This window comes from Equus przewalskii, chromosome 5 (assembly GCF_037783145.1).
Source record: "Equus przewalskii isolate Varuska chromosome 5, EquPr2, whole genome shotgun sequence".
NCBI classification, from domain to species: Eukaryota; Metazoa; Chordata; class Mammalia; order Perissodactyla; family Equidae; genus Equus; species Equus przewalskii.
In genome coordinates this window covers 51,911,420-51,936,269 of record NC_091835.1, presented here as the reverse complement: position 1 = coordinate 51,936,269, position 24,850 = coordinate 51,911,420, and the positions used below count along the sequence as shown (strand labels likewise).

Here is a 24,850-nt window from a genome sequence, read left to right as displayed (position 1 = left end):
GAGAGCTCTTCACCTGCGGGGTGTTCTTCCTAAAAATGCACAACCCCAGTCTAACCATGAGAAAACATCAGACAGACCCAAATTAATAGACATTCTACAAAATAATGACAGGTACGCTTCAAAAGTGTCAAGGTCAGGAAAGACAATGAAAGACCCAGACACTGTCACAGATTGAAGAGTATAAGAAGACACAAGGACTAAATGCAATTTGTTATCCTGAAACAGAAAAAAGACATTAGTAGGAAAACTGGTGAAATCTGTACTAACCTGTAAAGTCAATACCAATGTTAATTTCTTAGCGTTGATAACTATCCCCTGGTTGTGTGAGATGTTACCACTGGCAGAAGCTGGGTAAAGGGTTTATGGAACCTCTCTGGACTGTATCTGCTACTCTTCTATAAATCTAAAATTATTTCAAAATAAAAGTTTTTTAAAATTGAAAAAAAAAAAAAAAACTTTGCTAGTGTTCCATGGAGTTCTTCCGTATTATAAGTCAGTTCTTGTATCTGTTGAGCCAAGATGTCATTGAAAAGTTATACTTTAGCTACCTTCTCTGCTTCATATTCTGTCAACATTTCCAGGCAAACATTTTTTAGAAAATGTTATTTTTTATAGGTTTGTTATAAATCCATAAATTTAGTGAAATTCAAAAAAATTTCCAGTCAGTAATTTTTGAGACTTGACAAAACATTGATAAAGTTTACCCAGAAGAAAAATATACATGGAAAATGGCCAATTTTGTAAAACGATTTTTTTTAAAGATTTTATTTTTCCTTTTTCTCCCCAAAACCCCCAAGTACATAGTTGCATATTTTTAGTTGTGGGATGTGGGATGCCACCTCAGCATGGCCTGATGGGTGGTGCCATGTCCACGCCCAGGATCTGAACTGGCGAAACCCTGGGCTGCCAAAGTGGAGCACACGAACTCAACCACTCGGCCACGGGGGCTGGTCCTGTAAAATGATTATAATGAAAGAGGACTTGTCATTACCAGACATAAAACATGATGACAATATGAAGAAAGAAGTATTTTTTCAGCTTCATTGCCAACAAACACAAGGAGCTTTTATAATGTATAAAACTGTGAAGGGTCATATTGTCAACAAGTGTGGTTTGGAGTTTGAGTTTTGTGCAGGAGTGTGATCTGATGATACAGCTGCAATGACAGGAAAAGATTGTAGGGTAGTTATCAAGATTAAGGAGCTTGCACCAGAATGTAAATTGATACATTGCTTCTTTCGCCAAGAAGTTTAACTTAAAAAATGAGTCAATTGAGCTAAAGAGGAACACAAAATAGTAAAAATTGTGAATTATGTAAAGGCAATGTGTTAAATACAAGATTATTCTATTATGTGATAATACAGAAACTGATAAATTCCTTTGTTGCATGCTGAAGTGCTGTGGTTATCAAAGGGAAAGTTCTGTTGAGAAAGTCTAAATTCTTAGTCTTCCTGCAAGATAAAACCCAGTATGGTCTAAACTGAAAAATTCTCAACTTTCTGAAGATGTGAATTGGAAAACCTGCCTTGCTTATTATTCTGATAACTTTGGCATTTTTAATGATTAAAATCCTTCCTCTAAGAAAGAAATGCAACTGTCTTTTTAATGGTAGATAATATTATGGCTACCTAGATGTCCCATAGCCATCTTAAATTCAACATATCCACAATCAAATTCACTATTTTTCCCCAAAGCTGTCCTTCCTCCCTTTCTTTGATAATTGTATCACCATCCATGTTACTACCTAAGCCAGACCCCTGAAAATCAGCCTTCGCCAGTCCCTTGCCTTAGTTCTATATCCAGTTGCCATCCAAGTTCTGTTGATTGGACTTCCTTCTCTTCATATATGCTCTTTCCGATGGCTCTGATTGCTTCTACCTTGAGTTAGGCCCTAGTCCTCTCACCTTGGACTTCTTACTCAGACTGGATCCCCCTTAAGTCAGGGACCTTGTCTTTTTCTTTCTCTCTTTTTAATTCCTAGTATCTAGCACTGCCTGTGGAATTTAGGCACTCTATAAAAATGCTTTGAATGAAAATGAGTTAATCAGTGAGAAGTTTCACAGACATGATGGAAAGTGTTGACAGAGAATGCAATAGTGTTACAATTGGTCAAGAGGAAGACACAGGGCAATGCAGTGATGAGAGTAAGGGAAAGGATAATTTACTAAGGGAGACTTCTTTGAATGGTGGTTGAGGATGACATGGTAGGATTAACTGTCTTTAAACTTCTGACTAGAATTCTAGTATAAGGTTATTCTATTGCTGTAGAAATACAGGTGGTATTTGAGGTCAAATGAAGTTTGCCAGGTATCATCCAGTTTGCAAATATATTAGCACACACATACCAAATTTTTATAACAACACTGCATTTATCTAGTGCTTTACAATATAGAAAATTCTTTACTTCTATTATTTTATTTGACCTTTAGAACAGTTATCTCCCTAAGCTTCGGTTTCCTTTTTTGTAAAATGAAGAAAATAGCTATCTCCTAGGGTTGTTTACAAGATGTATTACATATCTAGCACATAGTTAAGTATTAAATATATTGTTAGGTCAGGAATTTGAGTCCCATAATGGTTAAATGACTCGCTCAAGGTCACAAAGGTAAGTTAGTGACAAAGTTAGACAATAAATTCTAGATCTTATGTCCTCCTACTGTAGTATTCTTCTTACTACACTGGATTATAATGAGATATCTTCTACGTTACTTGGTGCACACCATCTTTAATTTCCTTAAGAGGCTTACTCAGAAGCAGGCTTTGGAATTACTCTATCTGAGAGCTGATTGCCAAAATCAAGCAAAATCTAAAACTTGGCTAAAACCCAACTGCAAATATACATAATATTTTTATAACTTGCCTTGCTTCCTAGTCTATTTTCCACCTGAGGGATTTCGGCAGAGAATCTGAACAGGCTAGCTCCTGCCCTCGTGAAGCTCTGTGGAGATATGCCCTCATTTTACTTGAGTTTTAAAATACTGTCTTTGAATCCAGTTTTATGCGGGAGCAAGTGTCAGTTTGGGGCTCTACAGAAGCAGGCATCTGAAGTGGGAACCGGAACAGAAAGAGAAGGAATCTGGGCTGAAGACACACTGACAAGCACACCCATCTGTCCTTGTGTTTTCTGCAGAGTTCGGTCCAGGAAGAACCTGAAGTCACAAAATGTGAACTAGAGATGAAATTAATAAGTGAAACAGTTTTAGCAGGTATTCTTCTAAAATACATTTTTAGAATTTAGCTTTGTTGGGATTTTCTGCTTACAAAAGAAATGCAGGGTCATTGTAAAAAAAAAAATTCAGATGTTGCAGAAATATATTTAAAGTGAAAATTCTTCATAGTCCCTCTTCTGAGAAAACCAGTGTTAACAAATCTCTTTTATTTGTGCTCTCTCTCGATTTTTAATAAAACCATGGATCATATGAAATGTTTTGTTGATAATTACTTTGTTTCACCTAACAATATTTGTTATTCTATATAACATATTCTAAATACATAAAAAAAACAATATATATTCTATTTAAATGAATAACATTCAACATTTTTCTAAGTCAGAACACATAATCTTACTTTTTTTAGTAGCTGTATAATTCCATCCAATAATGGAATATTAAATCCTTAAGTAGACAGTAAAGTTATCTCTAAGTTTTTATTATTACAAATAATGTTGCAATGAACATTCACAAGCACACATACACAATCAGAAATTTCCCAACACTTTTGTATTCAGTGTTATCCTGGCAAGTAGTAGCAACTGGATATAGTTGAAAAATGTCAAAATGATAGTGATGTCTAATTTGCCAATCTTTAGTTTGAGATTTATGAACATCTTTTCCATTAACTTTATCATTCTGTTTCTTTCCCAGTAACTTCTAAGGAATCTATTTTCTATATATTTCTTAGCATATTTTTCCTAACAGGCTTCTTTCCTACAGCTTCACTTTTTCCAACACATTTTTGTTTCAGCAGTCAACTAGGTTTATGTCTTTATCATTTTCCTATAACCCCTATGAGATAATTTTCCTGTTAGAAATATGATATAGTCAATTCATGAACCTCTGTCAATAAAACCAAGGTTTTCTACATGGTGGTCATCAAATAATATATATCATAAATAAATTTGAATACAATATTCTTTATTTTCTTTTTGGGTAAATGGATTATTAATTAGATACTTTTGAAAATTAAAGTCTACATTTTATTGAACATACATAAGGAAAAAAGGTCAATTACTTAACTGAAATTTTCTTTGGATATTTCCATTAATTTTCAGTGCCTGATCTCCATGGGTTAAGTTCAGTGCCATCTCAGTGTGCTTCCTTTTATGGAAGAGGACAATTGTAATGATAAATAATAAGACTAACAATTCCTGAGTTTTTCTATGTGTCTGGCATCAATTCTGAGCTCTTTACATGTATTAACTCACAACTCTCCAAATTCTTTAAGATAGATACTGCTATTATATTCATTTTGTAGAGGAAGGAACTCAGAATAGAGATGTTAATTAGCATATCTTGCATAAAGTCACATAGCTCGTAAAGGATGAAACCTGTAAGTGGTCTGATTTTCCTTTCTAATACATTGCACTATACTGAAGGAATTTTGGTGAGACGTGGGAATGGTCCCGGTGATATGTGACTCCAGATCTTCCCTGATTGTGCACTGAGAATTACGGGATCATAGAATTTTCCCGTAAAATTTCTGAACACAATAGATTATCCAATCCAGTTTTTTCACTTTCAAGTCTTCATCCCTGTTTTTCTATGAGCTGGGCCAATTTTTGTTGAAAAAAAATTAGCTTTAATTTCATGTATGGACCAAAATTTATTTTTTCACCATTTTACTTTCTTTTTTCAGATTCTTATCCCCATAATGTCCAATTTTAAGCAATTAATTTGGCAGTTATCAAATTTTGTGTAAAACCATTTTTTGCTCTTCTATAATGAAAGGTAGCAGAATATGCCACCCCAAAATATGCCACTTTGGCATAAGGATTATTTTAAGCTGAAAGCAATTGAAAAGATGCAGATGTAAGAAAAGCTCCCTGCCCTCCTCCTGTTTGTCTAACAGCAAGACATAAATTTTGAAAGGTGTCCCTCCTCTCCTCTCTACCAGGAAGGCAGAGGTCAATTTCTGGAGACAACTTCAAACCCTATCAGCTTGGAGAGGGCATCAGAGGAATTTATGTAACAAACTTTACTAACTAACCTTTATCTCCATCCTCAAAATCCTAAAACTGTGTTCCTTGTCCTGTCATTTCTCCACAAATTTAGTGTTCTTTGTTGAAGATGCTGTCTAAGCTGGAGTTCTAAGCCACCTTCTTGAGTTACTCATTTTTCCCTTGGTATCTCCCCTGTATACATGAGGTATACATGTTAATAAGCTTCTGTTTGTTTTTCTCTTGTTAATCTTTTATTACAGGCGTCTCAGTCAATGACTCTGAAGGGTAGAGAGAAAATTATTTTTCCTTCCCTATAATAAAATATGTTTTTTAAGTTTTTATTTTGATAGTAACACAGGCTTATTATATACAATTCCTAAAATGTTAGTGTATAAAGTGTAAATGGAGCCCTCCCCTACATCCTACCATTACACATGCTATTCCCACTTCCAATGTTAGCTTTGTGAATAGTTTTGAATTAACTACTCTTTGAAAAGTTTTAGTAGCTAAGAAAAAACTTCCTTTACCGTATTAGAATTTTTTCATTTCTCTCCTAGGAAAATACACAAACGTTGTGATCTATTTAGAAAACTGAATTAATCTGATTAATTTTAGCACAGTTGTTGCTGTTAGAGAATGCTCATGAAAAGCCGAGTGACCTTGACGACAATGAGGTTGACTTATGCCAGTTCACAACTCTGGGTGGAGTCTACCACTTGGATATTTTGGAGCTTCCGCCGCAGTGCAAACCAATGAAGGGCTGGATGGTCGTGGAAGTAGGTTGATTCTTGAATCAAAATTTCTGCGTGAAATAACTTCTCACATTTTTACTTTATTTCAAATGATCTAACATCTACTGAACTTTAACCCTACTAAGCAAGCACAAAGGAAAAAATGTAATTTTAAACTGTCTTGAATTTATAAAATCTTTATCAAATACTAAAGTAGAGGAATCTAAAATAATATGGATTTTAAAACTAGAATTCCTACATGTTAACTTAATTGTAAACTTACAGCCCTATGTTTAGATCATGCCAATTTGCCTTAATAACTATGGTCTGTTTAAGAGGCTGGCAAGCTTTTCCTGTAAAGGCTAGATGGTAAGTATTTTCAGTTTTGTGGGCCATACCGGCTCTGTTGCAACTCCTCAACTCTGCTGTTGTAACACTGGAACAGTCATATGTAAATGAATGGGCATGGCTGTGTTCCAGTTAAACTTTATTTACAAAAACCAGTGGTGGGCTGGATTTTTCAGGGACTGTAGTTTGTGTCCTCTGGTCTAGATAAGTGGTTCCCAACATGTGGTCCCTTGACTAGAAGCATCAGCATCATCTGGGAACTTGCTGGAAATGCAAATTCATGGGCCCCATGTCAGTCTTACTGAATCAGAAATTCTGGAGGCGAAGTTCAGCAGTCTGTTTTAGCACAACTCGCCCGAAAGCTTGAGAACCAGTGGTCTGGATCCTTGATATACAAAGTGTGGCCCATGAAGCCAGCAGCATCCATATCACCTGGGAACTTGTTAGAAATGCACAATTTGGGCCTTTACCTCAGATCTACTGAATCTGCGTTTTAACAAGACCCTCAGGAGATTCATATGCACATTAGAGTTTGAGAAGCACTGATCCAGTAATGCTAATGCTGCTGATGCGCAGATCACACTGAATAGTAAGGATACTGTTGATAGCAGCTGTTCGATAATATTCTGAGGGGTTTCTCACTCCTGTCTCAATAAGTAAAGACACTTTCACTAGTACTGACTTGGTTTATTTTAACTTCACCTCATGGTGGCTTGTGTCCCCAATATACCCAGCTATGTTGTCATAGCCCCTTCCTCCTTTCCTCCTTGCTCTCCTGCCTTTCTTTTCTCTTTCTTTTCTTTTCTCCCTTCCTTTCTCTTTCTCCTGCTCTCCCCTGTAACACATCCTGTACAGATTGCCAGGCACTTCTGTCCCACAATCCCACCCATTAAAGACCTTGGTGCCTTCTTGTATTAGAGCAATATTTCTCAACTTTTAGTTTTTTCCCTTATCACACCTTTAAGGAGCCTTTGTAGACTTATTTTTCCCCTAACTGCTTTCCTCATGAAATTTTAATACCATAGATATACTGTATCTCTGTATATGTGCTATATGTATATCTGGGCTTTATACATAAATGAGTACGATTTTTTCACATCCCCCCAGACTAACTTTCACCCCCTTGGGGATGATATTACCATTCCTTTCTGCTTCTCCCTAAAAGTGAGAATGCATTTATTAGAGCAAGCCTGGGGAAGATAATCTGGTCTGTAGCCACTTTGAAGAATCTATTTGAATCAGCCTTCCCTGCTTCGGGGATATGAGAAGGACACAGGAAGTCCAGGAAAAGTAGACCTTTGGTGACACTAGGCCTCCAAAACTATCTATGGGAAGGTCCCAGCCTGAGTTGGGGTTTTCAAGGATTCATCCAAAGATCTGTTGTTCTTGAATTTTGTCAGAACGTCCTGATCCCACCGCTCCATGGTCTCCATTTGAGCCCAAAGTCTTCTTCACACCTGTTTTTCTCTCCCGCAACCAAGAGGCCTTCCTCCTTTTTTTCAAGGATCTCTTCAATAATCTCCCATCTCCTCTAGGATTTTTCCCCGTCTGATTTTTTCCTCTACTCTGTAACATTTTCAGTCTTCCCCCTTCCCTACATCTTTCTCTGCTACGTTTAGATAGTGCACAAGTCTCCCTTATCCCAGGAAAATCTGCTGTTGGCTTGCTTTCTCCCCTCACCCCCATAGCTTATTGAGATAGAATTGACATGTAACATTGTGTAAGTTTCAGGCATACAATGTGATTATTTTTATTTTACTTTCATTCATTAGTTTCTACACTTCTCAAGAGGTCACTTCTTTCTCTCTTCACCACACTCCCTAAACAAGGTATTAGAACGTGGGATTTGGGGTCCTATAGATCTGTTTTTGAGTTCCAGTGCCTCTTTGAAGTCATTTTGTAATCTTTGGCAAATTCCTTGATTTCTCTAAGACCTAGTTTTTGTCTCTGTTAAATATATGCCTTATAGGATTACTTAGAGGAATAAAATAATGAGTAAATCACAGCATAGAGCCTAGCCCATAGGAGGGTTCTGTAATTACATTCAAATTTAGTGATTTTTTTCCTCAATCATTATCTTTTAATTTTGTTTTGACATTTTGTTAGTCAACTTATAGTTAAATGGGACCAAACTGTAGAGCTTATTAAAAATAACTGTATAGCTTCTTCAGTAATATATATATATCAGCTGTTACCAATCAGCTTCTAACTTGTTATTGTTTGGGTCATTTTTAAAAGATACTCAAAGAAGGATTACAGAAATACATATATCCTCCAGAAACTACAGAAGACTTTGAAACAGAGTACTCTTTCCCACCCATCGAGGTCACCCTTGAGGTTCATGAGAATGTGATCTTTTTTGAGGATCCTATGGTTGCAAGGTGGGACGCTGAAGGTACAGCAATGCCTTAACCAGCTTTGATAATTATGTAATGAAAAGAGGTACAATAATCCAAATCCTTAAATCAAAACAGAAAATGCAATATGTAAACTGAGTTTCTAATATTGTGTATTTCTATGCCAATTCTAGGGTCTTTGTTTTTTCTGCTCTGGATGGAAATGAATAAAGATTGGAGTTTAAAAATTTTTGAATTTTGTAACTATTAGTTCCTAAAGTGTTTATATCTGCCATAGTCTCTGAACAGTAACCTTATGGTTATCTCAGTATGTTTAAAAAAATAAGGAAATGAACAAAAATATCAAGATAGTATAGCAAATCAAAAACAAATAAACAAATGAAAAGCCTAGTCTGTCCTGAAATCACCAAAAAAAATCCAAATAATTCATATTGGAGTGATTAAAATTTGATTATTTTAATGTTAATAATTTATAAATTGCAAATCTTATTACAAGCAAGTATTGGGGAGGGGGAGTGGGCAGTGGGAAGGCTGAGAAAGAGGAAAAGCAACACTATAAGCCTTTTCATACCTTTGGTTGTTTGAGCATGGGAACTTCTGGCTTATTCCAAATGTTAAATATCAATACAATCAGAAGTACTAACAGAGATACAAGCTAATGATTCACTAATCTTTAACAAATATCTCATTTTGGGCAGATTGAACTTGGAAAGGTCTTGGTCTTGTGAATTAATGTATGAAGTTTTAAGGCCCCTGGATGAAAGCTGTATAGCTTTGTTTTTTTTTTTTTTTTTTTTTAAGATTTTATTTTTTTCCTTTTTCTCCCCAAAGCCCCCCGGTACATAGTTGTGTATTCTTCGTTGTGGGTTCTTCTAGTTGTGGCATGTGGGACGCTGCCTCAGCGTGGTCTGATGAGCAGTGCCATGTCCGCGCCCAGGATTCGAACTAACGAAACACTGGGCCGCCTGCAGCGAAGCGCGCGAACTTAACCACTCGGCCACGGGGCCAGCCCCCTGTATAGCTTTGTTTTTAATGTGAATTATTTTACATCCATCTATTTATTTGTGAAGGGATTTACATTTGGTGGCAGGTTGGGAACAGATAAGATCACCAAGGCACAGAGCTATTATTTAACCTATATATTTAATGATGGGGTAAGAGAATTTAGGAACTTCTCTACCAAGAAGGATAAACATTTTGTAGTTTAAACTTTATGACTGCTATAATACTACAAATTTACTGTTTTGGGTGTTGATGCTCAAGTTTTAATCCATTTTGAGTTGAAGCTACTAGCTTTTTAAATGGTTTTAGTAATCCCAAAGAATGGTCAAAACTGAGAGGTGGAAGATTAGTCTAATCCATTACTATTACTGAAAAAAAAGTCACTTCATACATTTTGCCAAACATACATGACCTGAATTTGTCTAAACCACTCAAATAACAAATATTTTGTATGTCTAGAAAAAATATATATATATGTATATATACGTATACTTGTGTAGGCATAGCCACAAGATATTATTTATATTCTAGAAATAGTTTATTAAAAACAGTATATTTCTATCAGTACATTAAACTATAAAACATATCAAAATGAACAATTAGGTAATTTCTTCCTTTCTTGTTGCTTTAGAGATTTCACTTTTCCTTTCCTTTAATGGTAATGTTCCTAAATATTTATTTATCACATTAAAGATTATTCACACTAAATTAGAATTAGACAGGGGAAGTTATCCTATATGATTCAGGGAAATATAACTTGTAAAATTTGACCCTTAATTGCAGTCATTAGACAGCAGTAATCCACAACTCCAGTAATTTTTAAACCATTGGGAAATTTTTTGCTAGGAAATACTAGAAATTTAGAGAATTTGTTTATAGGCAATACTTAATTCTTATCTTTGCAAATTAAAATAATTTTGTTAATGTAAAAACAAAAAGAGCAATTATAAATAATTTAGTTTGTCAATATAATTGTATTGTTATATTGAATTTAAGAGTAAAAAATAGTCAGTAGAACCCTCCATGTGAGAGGGGAGAAAGCCAAGCAGAAATGGAGAGGGCATTCCAGGAAGAGAATGATTCACTCATTTGTTCCATAAATAAGCTAAGTAATATGAAATATAGAGATAAATGAGACGTAGTTCCTCCCTCTGCGAGTTTTCAAAGTTGTGAGAGAGGCAGACGGGGCAAACATCATAATACATTGTAGTAAGGTTATATAACAAAAGTGCTATAGAGAAGAACAGTGATGAGTCCACCTGGAGAGTTAAGGGAGCCTTCTCATAGGATGGAATATTGAACAGGGCCTTAAAGACTAAGAGAACATTTACATGCAAGTCTTTGTGTGGACACACGTTTTCATTTCTCTTGGGTAAATGCCTAGGACCGGAAGTACTGGGTTGAATGCTAAATTTATGTTTAACTTTTTAAGAAACTGCCAAATTGTTTTTCAAAGTAGTTGTACCACTTTACATGCCTGCCAACAATGTACGAGGTTTCCCATTTTTCTACATCTTTGCCAACATTTGTTATTATCTGTCTTTTGGATTATAGCCATTCTAGTGGGTGTGAAGTGTAGTTTTAATTTGTATTTCCCTAATGACTGATAATATTGAGCATCTTTTTAATGTATTTATTATCCTTTCATATATCTCCTTTGGTGAAATCTTTACTCAGATCTTTTGCACATTTTTTAATTGGGTTGTGTTTTCTTATTGAGTCATAAGAGACACAAAAGACCACCTATTATTATGTGATTGTATTTATATGAACAGCTCACAAAAGGCAAATCTTTAGAGACAGGAAGTATATTAATGGTTGCCTGGGGCTGGAGGTGGAAATGGGAATTAACTATAAATGAACATAAAGGATCTTTATTTTTTTTTTTTTGAGGAAGATTAGCCCTGAGCTAACTGCTGCCAATCCTCCTCTTTTTGCTGATGAAGACTGGACCTGAGCTAACATCCGTGCCCATCTTCCTCTACTTTATATGTGGGACACCTACCGCAGCATGGTGTGCCAAGTGGTGCCATGTCTCCATCTGGGATCCGAACCTGCAAACCCCAGGCCACCAAAGCGGAACATGCAAGCTTAACCACTGTGCCACCGGGCTGGCCCCTGAACATAAAGGATCTTATTGGGAGGATTATAATGTTTTAACACTGGATTGTGGTGATGGTTGCACAACTGGGTAAATGTTCTAAAAATAATTGCATACTTAAGACAAATGAATTTTAAAGTTGTTTAAAAAAAGATGAAGAGAGGTTCTCTAAAAGATTAAGGAAGAGTACTCTAGGAAGAAAGAACTGCGTGTGCAGAGGCTCAGAGGTATATGATGTTGTTGGAGAAGGAAAAAAAGTGTGGCTGAAAACAGGTGTGAGAAGTGGCAAGGGATGGAGGCAGAAATGTGAGTCAGAACTTCATTCTAGGGCCAGCCCGGTGGTACAGTGGTTAAGTGTGCAGGTTCTGCTTCAGTGGCCCGGGGTTCACCGCTTTGGATCCCAGGTGCTGACATGGCACTGCTTGGCAAGCCATCCTGTGGTAGGCGTCCCACATATAAAGTAGAGGAAGATGGGCACAGATGTTAGCTCAGGGCCAGTCTTCCTCAGCAAAAAGAGGAGGATTCACAGCAAATGTTAGCTCAGGGCTAATCTTCCTCAAAAAAAAAAAAAAGAACTTCATTCTAAAGGTCATACGTACCATGCTGAGGAGTTTAGACTTGATCCTGTAGACAGGAAGAAACTGCCAGCAAAGTTGGCTTTTTGTTGAGATTCTATTCAAAATGTAAAAGATCAATTTATGAACATCGCAGTTATTTGGGTGGTTTCATTCATCTTATTTTTGTATGGGAAAAAATGAAACTCATATCACTTTCTTCCTCATTATAAAGGTAAACATTGGAAAACTGATGGCATCAGCAATGTATCTTACAAATCAGAAGAGAGACTTATAACATTCAACCTGGAAACTTTTGGCCCTGTTACCTTGATTCAAGACTCTCATATTAACATGCCATACCAGTCCTGGGAACTAAGACCACTTGATGTGAATAAAGTACTTTTGTCTGTGACTACAATATTTGCTGAGATTCAAATACAGATTAAGGTAAATCACTGTTATAGGAAGTCGTATCAAAGAAGTAATCCTCTTTGATGACTGTAAGAGTGTGTCAAAGCAATCAATCACTGGTGATTTACGTATTGAAATATGTCCTTTATAAATATATTTAAAATATACCTGGAGCTATAATCTCTAAATTAAATATTAATTGGATAGGTAATAACATGTAATAATTGACGTGCAAATTTGTACCCTAAAGTTACTAGGGACAGACCAATGCCTGGTTGCAGTGTGCCTTTCAGAGTGTTTGATCCACTCTGAAGAAGCTTCCTGATCTTTATCACCCAGCCATTTGGAATCCTGTTTGAGGTTGGTCTCTGAAGGAGCCTCTCTTGCTCATCAGTCAGAAATTCCGTAGCCTGAAATTTAGAGACAAAACGTAGATTAGTAGTTGCCTGAGACTGAGGGTAGGTATGGGGATTAACTGTAAATAGGCATCGGGGATTATAGTGGGGGGGATGGAAATATGCTAAAACTGATTGATGGTGTTAGTTGCAGCACTCAAAGTTACAAACAATCATTGGATTGTGCACTTAAAATGGGTGAATTTTATGATATGTAAAATATCCCTCACTTAAGTTGTTTTAAGAAAGAGAGATAGCCTGAAATTCCTTATGAATGTGGCAGAAAGACTAGAATATTGTCAAATTTTACTTTTAGAACCAGATGAGAGATGTCAACTCTGTATATCTTCAGATTGCCGCTTTGCAAACTTTGAAACTGGATAATAATTTTGCATTATTATGTTAAATCTTATATGTGTAAAAAAAAAATCTTTAAAAGTTGCAATGTCATTGCTGTCAAATAGCTATTATAATTCACTATGAACGTACGCAATATTCTTAGATCGTAACGTATAAAATAGGAGGAAACCTGAGAAATCCTTTAGTCCAATCCCTTTTTTTGAGGAAGATTAGCCCTGAGCTAATTACTGCCAATCCTCCTCTTTTCTTGCTGAGGAAGACTGGCCCTGAGCTAACATCCATGCCCATCTTCCTCTACTTTATACATGGGATGTCTACCACAGCATGGCTTTTGCCAAGCAGTGCCATGTCCGCACCCGGGATCCAAACTGGCGAACCCCAGGCCGCCGAAGCAGAACGTGCGCGCTTAACCGCTGCGCCACCGGCTGGCCCCTCAATCTCTTGATTGTTCAGATAAAACCCAAAAAGAGTTGATAACCTGCTTAAGGTAACGTGGAAACTTTGTGGGGGACCTTTGGGTCAGGCCTAAAACATATCTATCCTGCATTCTTTCTACTATAGAACGATATAGGATTTTAAAAAGTAGTATAAAGAACCCAAAGGCTGGAACCAGAATGATAATGAGGTAATAATTTCTTTAACTTACTTGTATAAAAGTGTTGTTTTTCTTATTGAAACTAGGAAAACCTCTGCATGTTAGCTTCAATCAAAGTAAATAATAAAAAGCATTCCTCTATTTTGGAAGGAAGATGGATGACTCCTGTTTCTTTCATTACCGCTTTGAAAGAAGCTGGATTGAATATCTTCCCTACTCGACACTCTCATTTTTATGTTATTATAAACTATAAGGTAAGAATTAATCTTTCCAGATGAAATGGACATTTAGAATGTTAGCAGGTACTAAATTTAATATTAATCTTACGGTACACCAGGGGTTTTCTATATTCACTTATACAAGATTATAGTTAGAAAGGAAGGAATAATGGGCAAGACCAGAAATCCAGGGTTCTCTCAAGTTTAAAAATCTTCCCCAAGAAAGTAAGCCTGTAATATGACATATTCATATTGACAAATGGAGCATATCCACAGCTGGTCAATTTGGTGCAAAGGTGCTCCAAGCATTTTGTATATTTTCTTTCTTCTTCCAGATGGGATATATGTAAGGCTTCTTGAAAGAGCAAAGGACTCTGTAGTTTCCCAAACATGATCAGACAGGTGAAATTAAACACATACAAGGACCACTGATCAACAAAACCCATTCCTTCGGTTTCAAGGCAGGGCCTCCCTGTCTGCAGACTGCTTCATGTTACCATAAGGCTTTCGGTAATGAGATCCTTCCGTGTTAAACTGTGAGCTCCGTGAGGAGGGGGAGTATTTCCTAATCAACATTGATTCTTCCAGCACCTAGTATATTCTAGAACTCAGCAGATGTTTAGTAAACATTGATGATATATGAATGAAGATGAAGTAACTCCTAATCATGAAAGGTGTTTTAGGCAGAAGAGTACTATACTCAAGAACGAGTTTATAACATACCAGAAAATGTCAATATTGGCAGACATTCATATAACATTTGAAAATAATCATAATGATAAGACTGTGTTCATTTATGCATAGGGAAAAACACTTTTGTTTTAGTAACTTAAATTGCGGGTATTCTACAAATGCTGAATGTAGTAAACTATTCATCTTTTCAGAACATTTAAGAATTTTTTTTTCTGTTTTCGATGCTTAGGATACACTAGTGAATAAAACAATGGTCCCTCCCCTTGTGGATCTTACATTCTAGTAGAGGCAAAAATAAACAATAGACATACAAAATAAAATTATCTCATATCAAAAAGTGATAAGTACTGTGGAGGAAAGAAAGGGTAGATGAGCAATAGTGGGGCTGGGGCAGCACACAACATCAAATAAGGTGTTGGGGGAGGCGGCTCAATGGGAAGGTAAGATTAGAGCAAAACGTGAAGGTGGGGAATTCAGCCAAGTGGACATCTCGGGAAGCAGCTTCCAAGAAGAGAGACCAGCTGGAGCAAGAGCCCTGAGGAGTGGCCTGGTGTGTTTGAGGAGTGGGGGGACCTGCAGCTGGGGGAGCAAAGGGAGAGAAAAAGGGATAAGGTCAGATAGATGACGGGGTGTATGAGGGTATGTGAGGGGATATCACCTTGCAGAGCCTCTCGTGGATCATTGTTAGGACTTTGGCTTCTACTCTGAGAGAAGGGGAAAGCCACTGCCCTGTTTTGAAAGAGGAGTCATGTGATCTGACTTACATTTTAAATGGATCTTTCTGTGTTGAGAATAGACGGTAGGCCAAGGATGGAAGGAAGACTTGTTCACAGGCTCTATGATCAATTCTATTTGCTTTTATATTGACAGGTTCCTTTGACAGAAATGAAAGCTTATCGACAAATGGCCCTGCTAAGTTCTGCTTTTGCGTTTGGTTGGAGCAGGTGGAATATGCTATGTGATTCTAAAAAAGTTGTATTTAAGGTATAGTATACAAAAACCCATAAAACTACTTTGTCCTCCAAAAGAAGATGCAGTACTCAAAAGCTAAATGAATGTAGACCATGGTTTCTCTTCTTAAAAAGGTGAAAAAACCTCCACAATAGAGTTTTAAAACTTCATTTTTAAAACAATTTTGTCAAAAATATAAAACCAAACTATGTAAAGGTTATGCCTTCATTCTCCATTATGGTATCAAATGCTCTTGACTTCAGGCTAGAGTTCTTATATCTCTTTACATTGACTCAAGAACAAAAGGAAGCGTTTAACATGAATATATCTATGATTCACAAACTTTCTCCTCTAACGGGGTGAGGCTTCAATTTAACTTTCTGGCACATTTACTACTGCCTGATAAAGAAGGTATCTTATCAAATTCTAAAAGCTGACTGATGAATGTTTTAGCCTAAACGAGCCACCAAACTTATTTATCTCATTTATCATGTGTTTCTCCCGCTAGAAGATGAGCTCCTTGAGAACAGGGTTTTATTATTGCAGCTGTTAGTTATTTATTAATACGTTTAGTTGTTTCTTCTTTGTTCTTTTCATTGTTGTTTTTCCATCCCCAGCGCTTGGAACAGTACCTGGCAGATGATAGCCACTCAATAAATATTTGTTGAAGGAATTAATACATTTTGATAAGCTCCATAAACACCAAGATATAAACAGTTTCATGGTTCAAAAAAATGGGATATGAAGAATGTTTCTTTTAATGTTTGCAATTTTAGGGCCTGAGTTGAGCCCTTCAAATAATACTCTACTGCCAAATGTCTAATAGAAGAGCATCTATTAACAGATTTCTCTAATTTTCTTCTCCTTTAGGTGAGGGAACACCTTCGTAAAGAAGAACCTATTGAGGATCCCAATTGGGCCCTTTTGATGTTTAGTGGTGACAGAGCACAAAGGCTCAAGATCGACGAATACAGCGATACGTTCTCTGAAGCCCTGAAAGAAGAAACTGAGTTTCATTCTACTTTGTATCACATGGTTAAGGATTTTGCTTCTGAAGAAGCAATGGAGAAAATCAGGAGCTCCAACGACCAGTTCATTGACTCTGTGGGCCACATGCTGCTCTTGACTAGGGTACTCAGCTATTCTTAATCCCCACTCATACATTTTATTCAGTATGAAGAATCAAGCAACTTGGAGAGAAATCAGGGATTGCTTCAATAAAGTGTAATGAGTGAATATACTTCAAATAGGCTACTAAAATGATCTAATCAGCATTTTATACTCAAATTTTATTTTTCAGAAAGTGGGGTTTTTTTCCTTTGAATATTTAGTCTACTGAGACTCAACTCCCACTGTACGAAGATTTGAATGGTTCTTTATTTCAATAAATTTTAACAAACAATATATAATACCTCCTTCTCAAAAAGCTCATTAAAAGATCATAGGCAGGCTTCCTCCCCACTGTGTATTTCAGTTGGGGAGATAATCACAAAAAGAGGGAATGTAAAATATCTTACAGGCATCCTGAGAACCTTTGGTTCCATGCTATAATTTTCCAGCTAAAATTTACTAATTTACAAAGTTCAGATACTGAAACCTTAAAAATCAAGATGCACACATTGGGATGTGCTGCAGTCACACTGGTGGTGGCCCATTGTGTCTAAGTCTGGTAAATGGCCACAAGATATGTTCTAGAGACATCCAGGAGTCCCCATCCTGTGTGGGAGCGGCATCCACGGACTTTTGGAAAAACAGGCCTGTGAGGAAGCTCATCAAAGCTGCAAACAGTACAATGAAGGCAACAGACAAACAGAGTGCCTTGTTAGCCTTTCCGATGGAAGTCTTGAGATTTGTTGTCCAGGAAGCTATTGTGTCATAACTGCAAGGAAAACACAAATTCAGAATTTGGCAATCACAATAATGTTGTTAGAAATACTCCTTTTGCCAACGATACCAATCAAGTCATTGATCTGCCCTACATACTACCAACACCACCTTGTAATAAGCCACATAATGTGATCTGTCGTCTTGGCTTTGGCCACAATCTGCCTCCCTTATAATTTTTAGAAGTAAGAAATGATGTGCTATGGTGAGAATCTGAAAATTATGTGATTTAGGCATTATTTAACTCCTGACAAGTACCTTTGAGTGTTTATCTCATTCTTTCAATCAGGTAAGGCAACTTATATTCCTATGGTGGAAACAAAAAATTATTTATTGGGTAGAGCAGGATATATGTGTATGTACATATGTGTGTATATATATATATATAAAAACATGTCACTTATTTCTCACCATACCCTGGACTTTTCTGTACTGAAATTTAAATGCTATTTCTTTAAAAAAAAAAAATCTTACTGCAGCATCATGCAAGTCTTTGAAAATAGTACAGTGTCTAACACAGAATTAAGAATTTTACATGTGCTAATTCATTTAAATGAATGTCAAAACAATGACATAGGTACTATTATAATTCCTATTTATAGATGAAGAAATTAGTGCTCAAAAATGGATGAACTTGCCCAGGTCACACAGCTGGTTAGAGAGCTGGACCCGAGCCTAGGCCATCTGGCTCCAGGGCCAGGTTCCTAACACTGTGAATGTTCCTGTGTCTTGTAACTCATAGGTTCAGGGGTGACTCCTGTAGACCATGTGAATTTTGTTATTCATTTAAATTTAACAATTTGACAGGTCTTTTAGTAAAGTCATTGATTAGTATTGTTAATCCTGCCTTACTTTTCCCAATTCCAACAAGATGGTATCATTTCTCAAGTAGACAACTTACGCTGAAGAGACATCCCATTTCGATGGATTATTTCTCTTTTCAGAAAGACTTGGCTTTCTTGTTCTTTCTACTATTTCTTCTTCAGGTGGTTCTGAGTCATCTTTAGTTCTGTAAGTAAGTATGGTTTTTAAATATTTAAAACTACAGATAATGTGCTACAATCATTTATAAAATGTTGCTAAATTTTACTGTAGTACTAAAGAGGCTCACAAATATTTGTTTTGCTTAAGATTTGATAAATATCTAATTCTAAAATTCAAATCACCAAATTTATATTTTTAACCATTTACAGGAATTTAATTAATTAATTATTTTTTTTTTGCTGAGAAAGATTCACCTGGAGCTAACATGCATTGCCCTTCTTCCTTTATTTTGTATGTGGGTTACCACCACAGCATGGCTGACAGGTAGTATAGGTTTGCACTCGGGATCCGAACCTGCAAACTCGGGCTGCCAAAGCAGAGCACACTGAACTTAACTACTATGCCATGGGGCTGGCCCCTATAGGAATTTCATTTAAAAAGTAACTTTCTGTACTTAGAAAAATAATAAATGTTTGTTGTAGAAAGTTGGGGTACTAGCAAAAGGACATGTAAAAGTTAGTCAATTCTCACCACTCATAATTAACCAATGTTATTACTGTGATTTCTTTCTCTGCATATATGTGTGTGTGAGAGTGTAACCACACTTTAAAAACTGAATGTGAATGCCATATTTTTCCTCTATGTAATTTGTTATTAACATATAGTAAAGTTTTTTCTAAGTATTCTTCTACCAGATGGTTTTTAATATCCTATATTAAAAGTTGATTTTACTCTTTTTTTCTGTAGGTTTTTTGATCAATGCTAAATTGGAGTAACATCAAAGTGTCATTTCTTCTCTAAAAATCTTAATTTTAAAAGTGTTTATGAAAATATGTTCAGTGCAAAGCTAGTTAAACTGGTATTCAGTAAGCTGGGAAATAGCAATTGGATTGCCTATACTTTAAATGAAATCATATTATCTAGAGGGATTTCTTTACCTGAACAAAACTTAATTGTTTCATTATCATGTTCACTGATGAGTTCTAGTTGGATTTGAACTTGAAATACCAAGCTCATAATGCCCTCACAATTGCCAAAGGGAACTAACTGTGTCTCAAAGTTGTTTTTTTTTCCAGTCAAACATCTATAGGGAATGTATGTGATAGACTTTAGTTTTTAAAGGAAACAAGGCCCAAAAGTCAGAATTTTTGTAAGATTCTGAAGATTGCCATCTTTGGTTTGCAAAGACTTCTCAGTAGAAATCATACCACATTAACAAAAAGCAAAAAAAAAAAAAAGGATTGCAATCTTTTGAAGGAAACTCTTGATTTTTTTTTTAACCAGGATCAGAAAATATCCATTATGTTAACTATAAATCTGAAAAGCATTAACACATACAATAGTCTCCCAGGATTATTTTTAAAAAAGACTTTGAGTGTAGGCACTATGTCTTACTCATCTTTATATCCCTTAGGATTGAGTGCAGTCTCTATCACATAGTAGGCATGCAATGAAGTTCTCCACAGATGAGGAAACTGAGACCAAGTAAGGTTAAGCAATTTGTCCAGTGTCACCCAAGGACTTAGAGGCAGTATTTCTTCATGTCCTTCCTTCTTGCCCTCTACCATTCACTAGAGAATTATATTTTATTTGTTTAACTTTCTAGATATAGAGATAGCAATTTAGAGCTTTATGTTTCCCCTACTCTTCACTTACATAAAGAGAAGATAGATGTACATATATCACATGTGCTTATATGTTATATATAATTCATGTATTTTTTAAAAAAATCTAGTAGATAGACATTTTACTTCTGTGGCTCTTTATTGACCTTCCCCCAATAACTAGATACTCATACAGGGAAAAAATTATCTTCACAGATCTGGTAAATTTCAGGGTCTTTTCTAACTTAAGACCTCAAACCTTGCAGTTCTGAGTGCTATGTGAGTGAATTCATTCACAAATAACATTTATAGTGCTTTACAGTTTATAAAAGTCTTAAACAATGAATTATCTTTTCGATGATTCATCATTAACCTCATCTCCATAGAATAAAAGTGATCCCGATTTTTACGCCCCAGCTCACATCAAGTTAATAAACACACCAAGCTTCACCTACTTTAGTTCACATTTTTCTTCTTCAGCATCTGCCCAGGAATAGGTGCTAATAAATCGATGTAATGAGGGACGGTGTTCATTCTGCTTTGACCCCAAAATACGCCTAAATAAAGATGATTATAGCCACTTGTCAAATCAAATACATCTGTAGCCATTATCAATTTATTTCCCACTACCTAAATCAACACAAAAATTTTATGTTCTAATTTTTTCCTTGACATATTTACATAACACTTATTTCATAAACCAATTTCATGATTATATGCCAATTTTTATAATTATTCTGCATATACTCTGTACAAATCAAATGTTACAATTTCACTTTTTTCAAACATTTACTTTAGCCCAATTATAAAGTAGTAAGCTTCCCAAAGAGTAACCACAAAATTACACTCACCAGCTGCTTGACCTCCTACTGAATCGGTCATTATTTTCCATCCCAGCCAACTTTAAAGTTCAGATGTTAAAGAAATAATAAAATATGAATTTAGTGAAGTAAGTTTATATTTTTGTCATATGAAAATGAATTTGCTTTTGACTAAGAGCACTTAGGAGTTTACTTACCATTCCTGCATTTCCAATATTTCTGGGCAAAGAGGCAATGGTCACTCTTCTAAGAGAAGATGGCTACCCAAAGGAGGAAAATGTACATTCAGAACATTCTCAATAGTTTACCCTTGTATGCAACGCTAATGAATATTCTCATACATACACATCCATGCACTTGCCACTGCTGAGTTAAACAGTAGACATATTTTAAAGGATTTTTTTTAATGGCCAAATTGCCTTCCAGAGATATTCCACAAATTTATATCCCACTTTCTCCAACATTGGCTGAGTGTAATTTTTCCCAATCAAATATGGAATTCAAAGCTTCTTGTTTAGGTTTCTAATAACAATGAACACTAGTTCATTGTTTTTCTGTGTTGAATAACCACGTATATATCTGCTCTGAGAACGACCTCTTTATGATCTTTGCACATATTAATTTTGTTAATATTTCTGGCAAAAAACTTTTTCATTGTTATTGCAGCCAAATCTATTCATCTCTTCCTCTCTTTTGCTACCATTTCTTTTATGCTTAGGTTCTCCCCAACTCAAGAGGAGATAAATATGCAGCTATGGGCGCTGGCCCGGTGGCACAGCAGTTAAGTTCTCATGCTCTGGCGGCCTGGGGCTCACCAGTTCGGATCCCAGGTGCAGACCTACGCACCACTTATCAAGCCATGCTGTGGCAGGTGTCCCACATGTAAAAAAAAGTAGAGGAAGATGGGCATGGATGTTAGCTCAGGGCCAAGCTTCATAAGCAAAAAAAGAGGAGGATTGGCAGCAGGTGTTACCTCAGGGCTAATTTTCCTCAAAAAAAAAAAAATGCACCTATTTTATAGCTTTTGTTTTCATGGTTTCGTTTTTTCCATTCAACAAATTTAAGGATGGGCATGATATTCTAATGAATGGATGTGTTTATATATCAACCTTGAGATTTGCACAGGAAAATGTTATACAGTATTATGTGGTTCTTAAAGTTTAAATAGGTACAACTTCAAGAAATAAAAAATATGTTAAATGTAGGAAATAAACTAACGAAGTTTTATGTGAATCCTTTTCTTAAACCACAGTCCCTAATTTAATTTCACAACTTAGTTGAGCATCAAGAATATCAAATTGCAGTCCCAGAAACCTAGGATCTAATTATGGTTCTACCACTACGTGATTGTAACTAATCACTTAACTTCTGTGAAAGTGATTTCCCTCATCTGTGAAAAAGACAGATTTGGATGGAATGATTTTAAAGTCTCTTGCTCAAAAATTCTGTAAAAAAATTCTGTGAAATCCTGACTTTCAAACTGGCAAAAACTGCTGGTTAACTTTTAATATCCCGTTCTCTCCTTTTTATTTAGTAACAGACTTCTTGGGTTTTAGTTAGGCATAAAGTCTCCAGAATAAATGCAAAACCTCCCACGAATGTAAAGGGAATAAATGAATAGATAAAGCCTTCCAGGAATGAAAAGGGAAACGTTATCTGAGACTTCTAGGAAGTGTTTTTAGGGGGAGAGGGAACACCTGTTTTTGCTTCTTCCTCTTTCTTGGAATGTGATGCAATGTAATGACGAAGACTTGGTGTCCAGAGCTGATGAAGCCGTCTTAGACCATCTCAGACCAAAAGCAAAGGCCTGAGGGTGATGATGCAGCAAGAGACAGGGCCCTGTGGATTTTGTGAAGCTGCTCTACCATTGTTGGACTATTTATTTCCAACTCTGATTTTACATGAGAGAGAAACTATCATTATACTGGCTTTCCTCCTGCTGCCACGCAAACTTGATTGATACACAAACAGAGCAAGAAGTGTAAAAGCATACACACATAAGCATAAATATACACACATGCATATATACATACACACATATATATGAATTAAAATCATTTTATAATTTACATTTAAAGCCATGTTGTTTCAAATACTATTTTAAAACCTTCTCACCTGTAACTTTTGATAGACACAGTGAAGTGAATTAGCACTCACCTTGGAGTTTAGAGAAGCTGAACGTTTTTTAATCTGGCAATCATCTGAAAGGAAAAACATATTTACAACATTTTAGGAATTACATTTGCAGTTTAACACAATGGTCTCAATTCTTTACAAAGAAAAGCAATGGTCAGAAAAGAGGTATTTAAGACCCTAGAGACTACTGAGCAATATAAATAGCTGGTTATCATTTATTTGGTGATTCATAACAATTACCATCTTAGCCAATGGCATACAGTCCTCTCTGCCACTGCAGATGTCCACAAGGCCTACCTGGCACATAGAAGGCACTGAAGGAATGTCTGCTGAATAAATGAATCCAAAAACAGATCGGAAGATTATCAAATATGATTACTTTTCTAGAAGAGGGAACAGATCATTAAAATAAGAATTCTGCTCATAAAAGTTCATACTGTCTATTTAAAATAAAACTCTTATAAGATTTATATAAATTTTGTGTTAAGATATTTTCCACAGTCTCAGATGTCTCCCTATTTTCCAATCCATCAGTCAGCTTACTGTGCAGAGTCCTTCCTTCTTTGAGGAATACAAAGCCACAGTAGATGAGTGTGGCTCATGTTAGTGACTGTGCCTTGCTTTATGTGGGGAGAAAGCCAATTCTAACACATCCTAAGTAGAACACTAAGTTCAACCCAATGGGTTAGATTAAAGATATTCTCTCATCTCAGCAATCTAAATTAATGATTCTTTTTGTCATTGCCAAAGAATCCTTATCTCCCAACCTGTTTTCTAACTGACGTCTTACTTTGGGCTATGTAAATAATAAGCATGAGTTACTCTTCTAATATAACGTTAACTTAAGGGTCTTTATACTAAAGATATAATATTAGAGAATGAAAGAGGAGAATGTTCGAAAAACATAACTGATACTATTATCTTAAACTTTTATTACCTTCATCTTCAAGAGGGTTAAAAGACCTTTCATTTTGCAAAAGAACCTGTTTCAGTTCTTCTAATTCAGCATGCTCTTTGGCATACATTCTCTTCAGGTTTTCTACATGCTGAATCATTACTTCCACTGCTTTACTAACCCGGCTTTCCTAGTAGGAGAAAAAGAACATGTTCACAATGAAAATACTATTCTTGATACCCAATTAAAAGATGGTGATTAGACACATGTGTTACCTTCACTCTATCCCTAAATCCCACTAAAATGACAATAAAGGTATTTAAAAAAAAAAAGCATGAGTACACAATGGCAAATAGAACAGAAAAAGATATAATAGCAACAGAATTTTGAAAGCCTGCTAGTAGTAGGACTAATGGTAAATGACTAAGACTGAAAAGCTGAACCATAAGAAAAGCAGTAAGAAAAGCCTAGGAGCAAGTTGGTTTCACCACAGAAAGCTCCAGATGCTCAGGAATTAGTGGCGCCTCTGGAATTAAGCTTGAAGGTGGGTATGTGAACAGAAGAAATGGTTGAAAATCTGTGTAGAAAGCAATCAGGTCCACAGATCCGCTTCCTTACTCAGGCCAGAGGAGCAACTTCCCCTCCACCA

General features: G+C 36.0%; 2 protein-coding genes across 15 annotated transcripts in view; one reads left to right on the top strand and one right to left on the bottom strand.

The window, feature by feature from the left end:
* DNAI7 (dynein axonemal intermediate chain 7) overlaps positions 1-20,076 on the top strand; it is a 76,492-nt gene extending 56,416 nt beyond the window's left edge. For all 10 annotated transcript variants that reach the window (XM_070619326.1, XM_070619332.1, XM_070619333.1 and 7 more), the window contains 7 exons: positions 3,131-3,206; positions 5,774-5,934; positions 8,476-8,632; positions 12,487-12,701; positions 14,102-14,269; positions 15,797-15,910; positions 16,748-20,076. In XM_070619326.1, coding sequence (XP_070475427.1) covers positions 3,131-3,206; positions 5,774-5,934; positions 8,476-8,632; positions 12,487-12,701; positions 14,102-14,269; positions 15,797-15,910; positions 16,748-17,026 — 1,170 coding nt within the window. In that variant the 3' untranslated portion in view covers positions 17,027-20,076. The remainder of the gene's footprint in view (positions 1-3,130; positions 3,207-5,773; positions 5,935-8,475; positions 8,633-12,486; positions 12,702-14,101; positions 14,270-15,796; positions 15,911-16,747) is intronic.
* IRAG2 (inositol 1,4,5-triphosphate receptor associated 2) overlaps positions 17,237-24,850 on the bottom strand; it is a 94,190-nt gene continuing 86,576 nt past the window's right edge. For all 5 annotated transcript variants that reach the window (XM_070619320.1, XM_070619323.1, XM_008513354.2 and 2 more), the window contains 7 exons: positions 24,244-24,391; positions 23,328-23,371; positions 21,368-21,430; positions 21,201-21,250; positions 20,805-20,906; positions 18,663-18,770; positions 17,237-17,756 (listed from right to left, as the gene is read on the bottom strand). In XM_070619320.1, the coding sequence (XP_070475421.1) occupies positions 17,513-17,756; positions 18,663-18,770; positions 20,805-20,906; positions 21,201-21,250; positions 21,368-21,430; positions 23,328-23,371; positions 24,244-24,391 (759 nt within the window). In that variant the 3' untranslated portion in view covers positions 17,237-17,512. The remainder of the gene's footprint in view (positions 17,757-18,662; positions 18,771-20,804; positions 20,907-21,200; positions 21,251-21,367; positions 21,431-23,327; positions 23,372-24,243; positions 24,392-24,850) is intronic.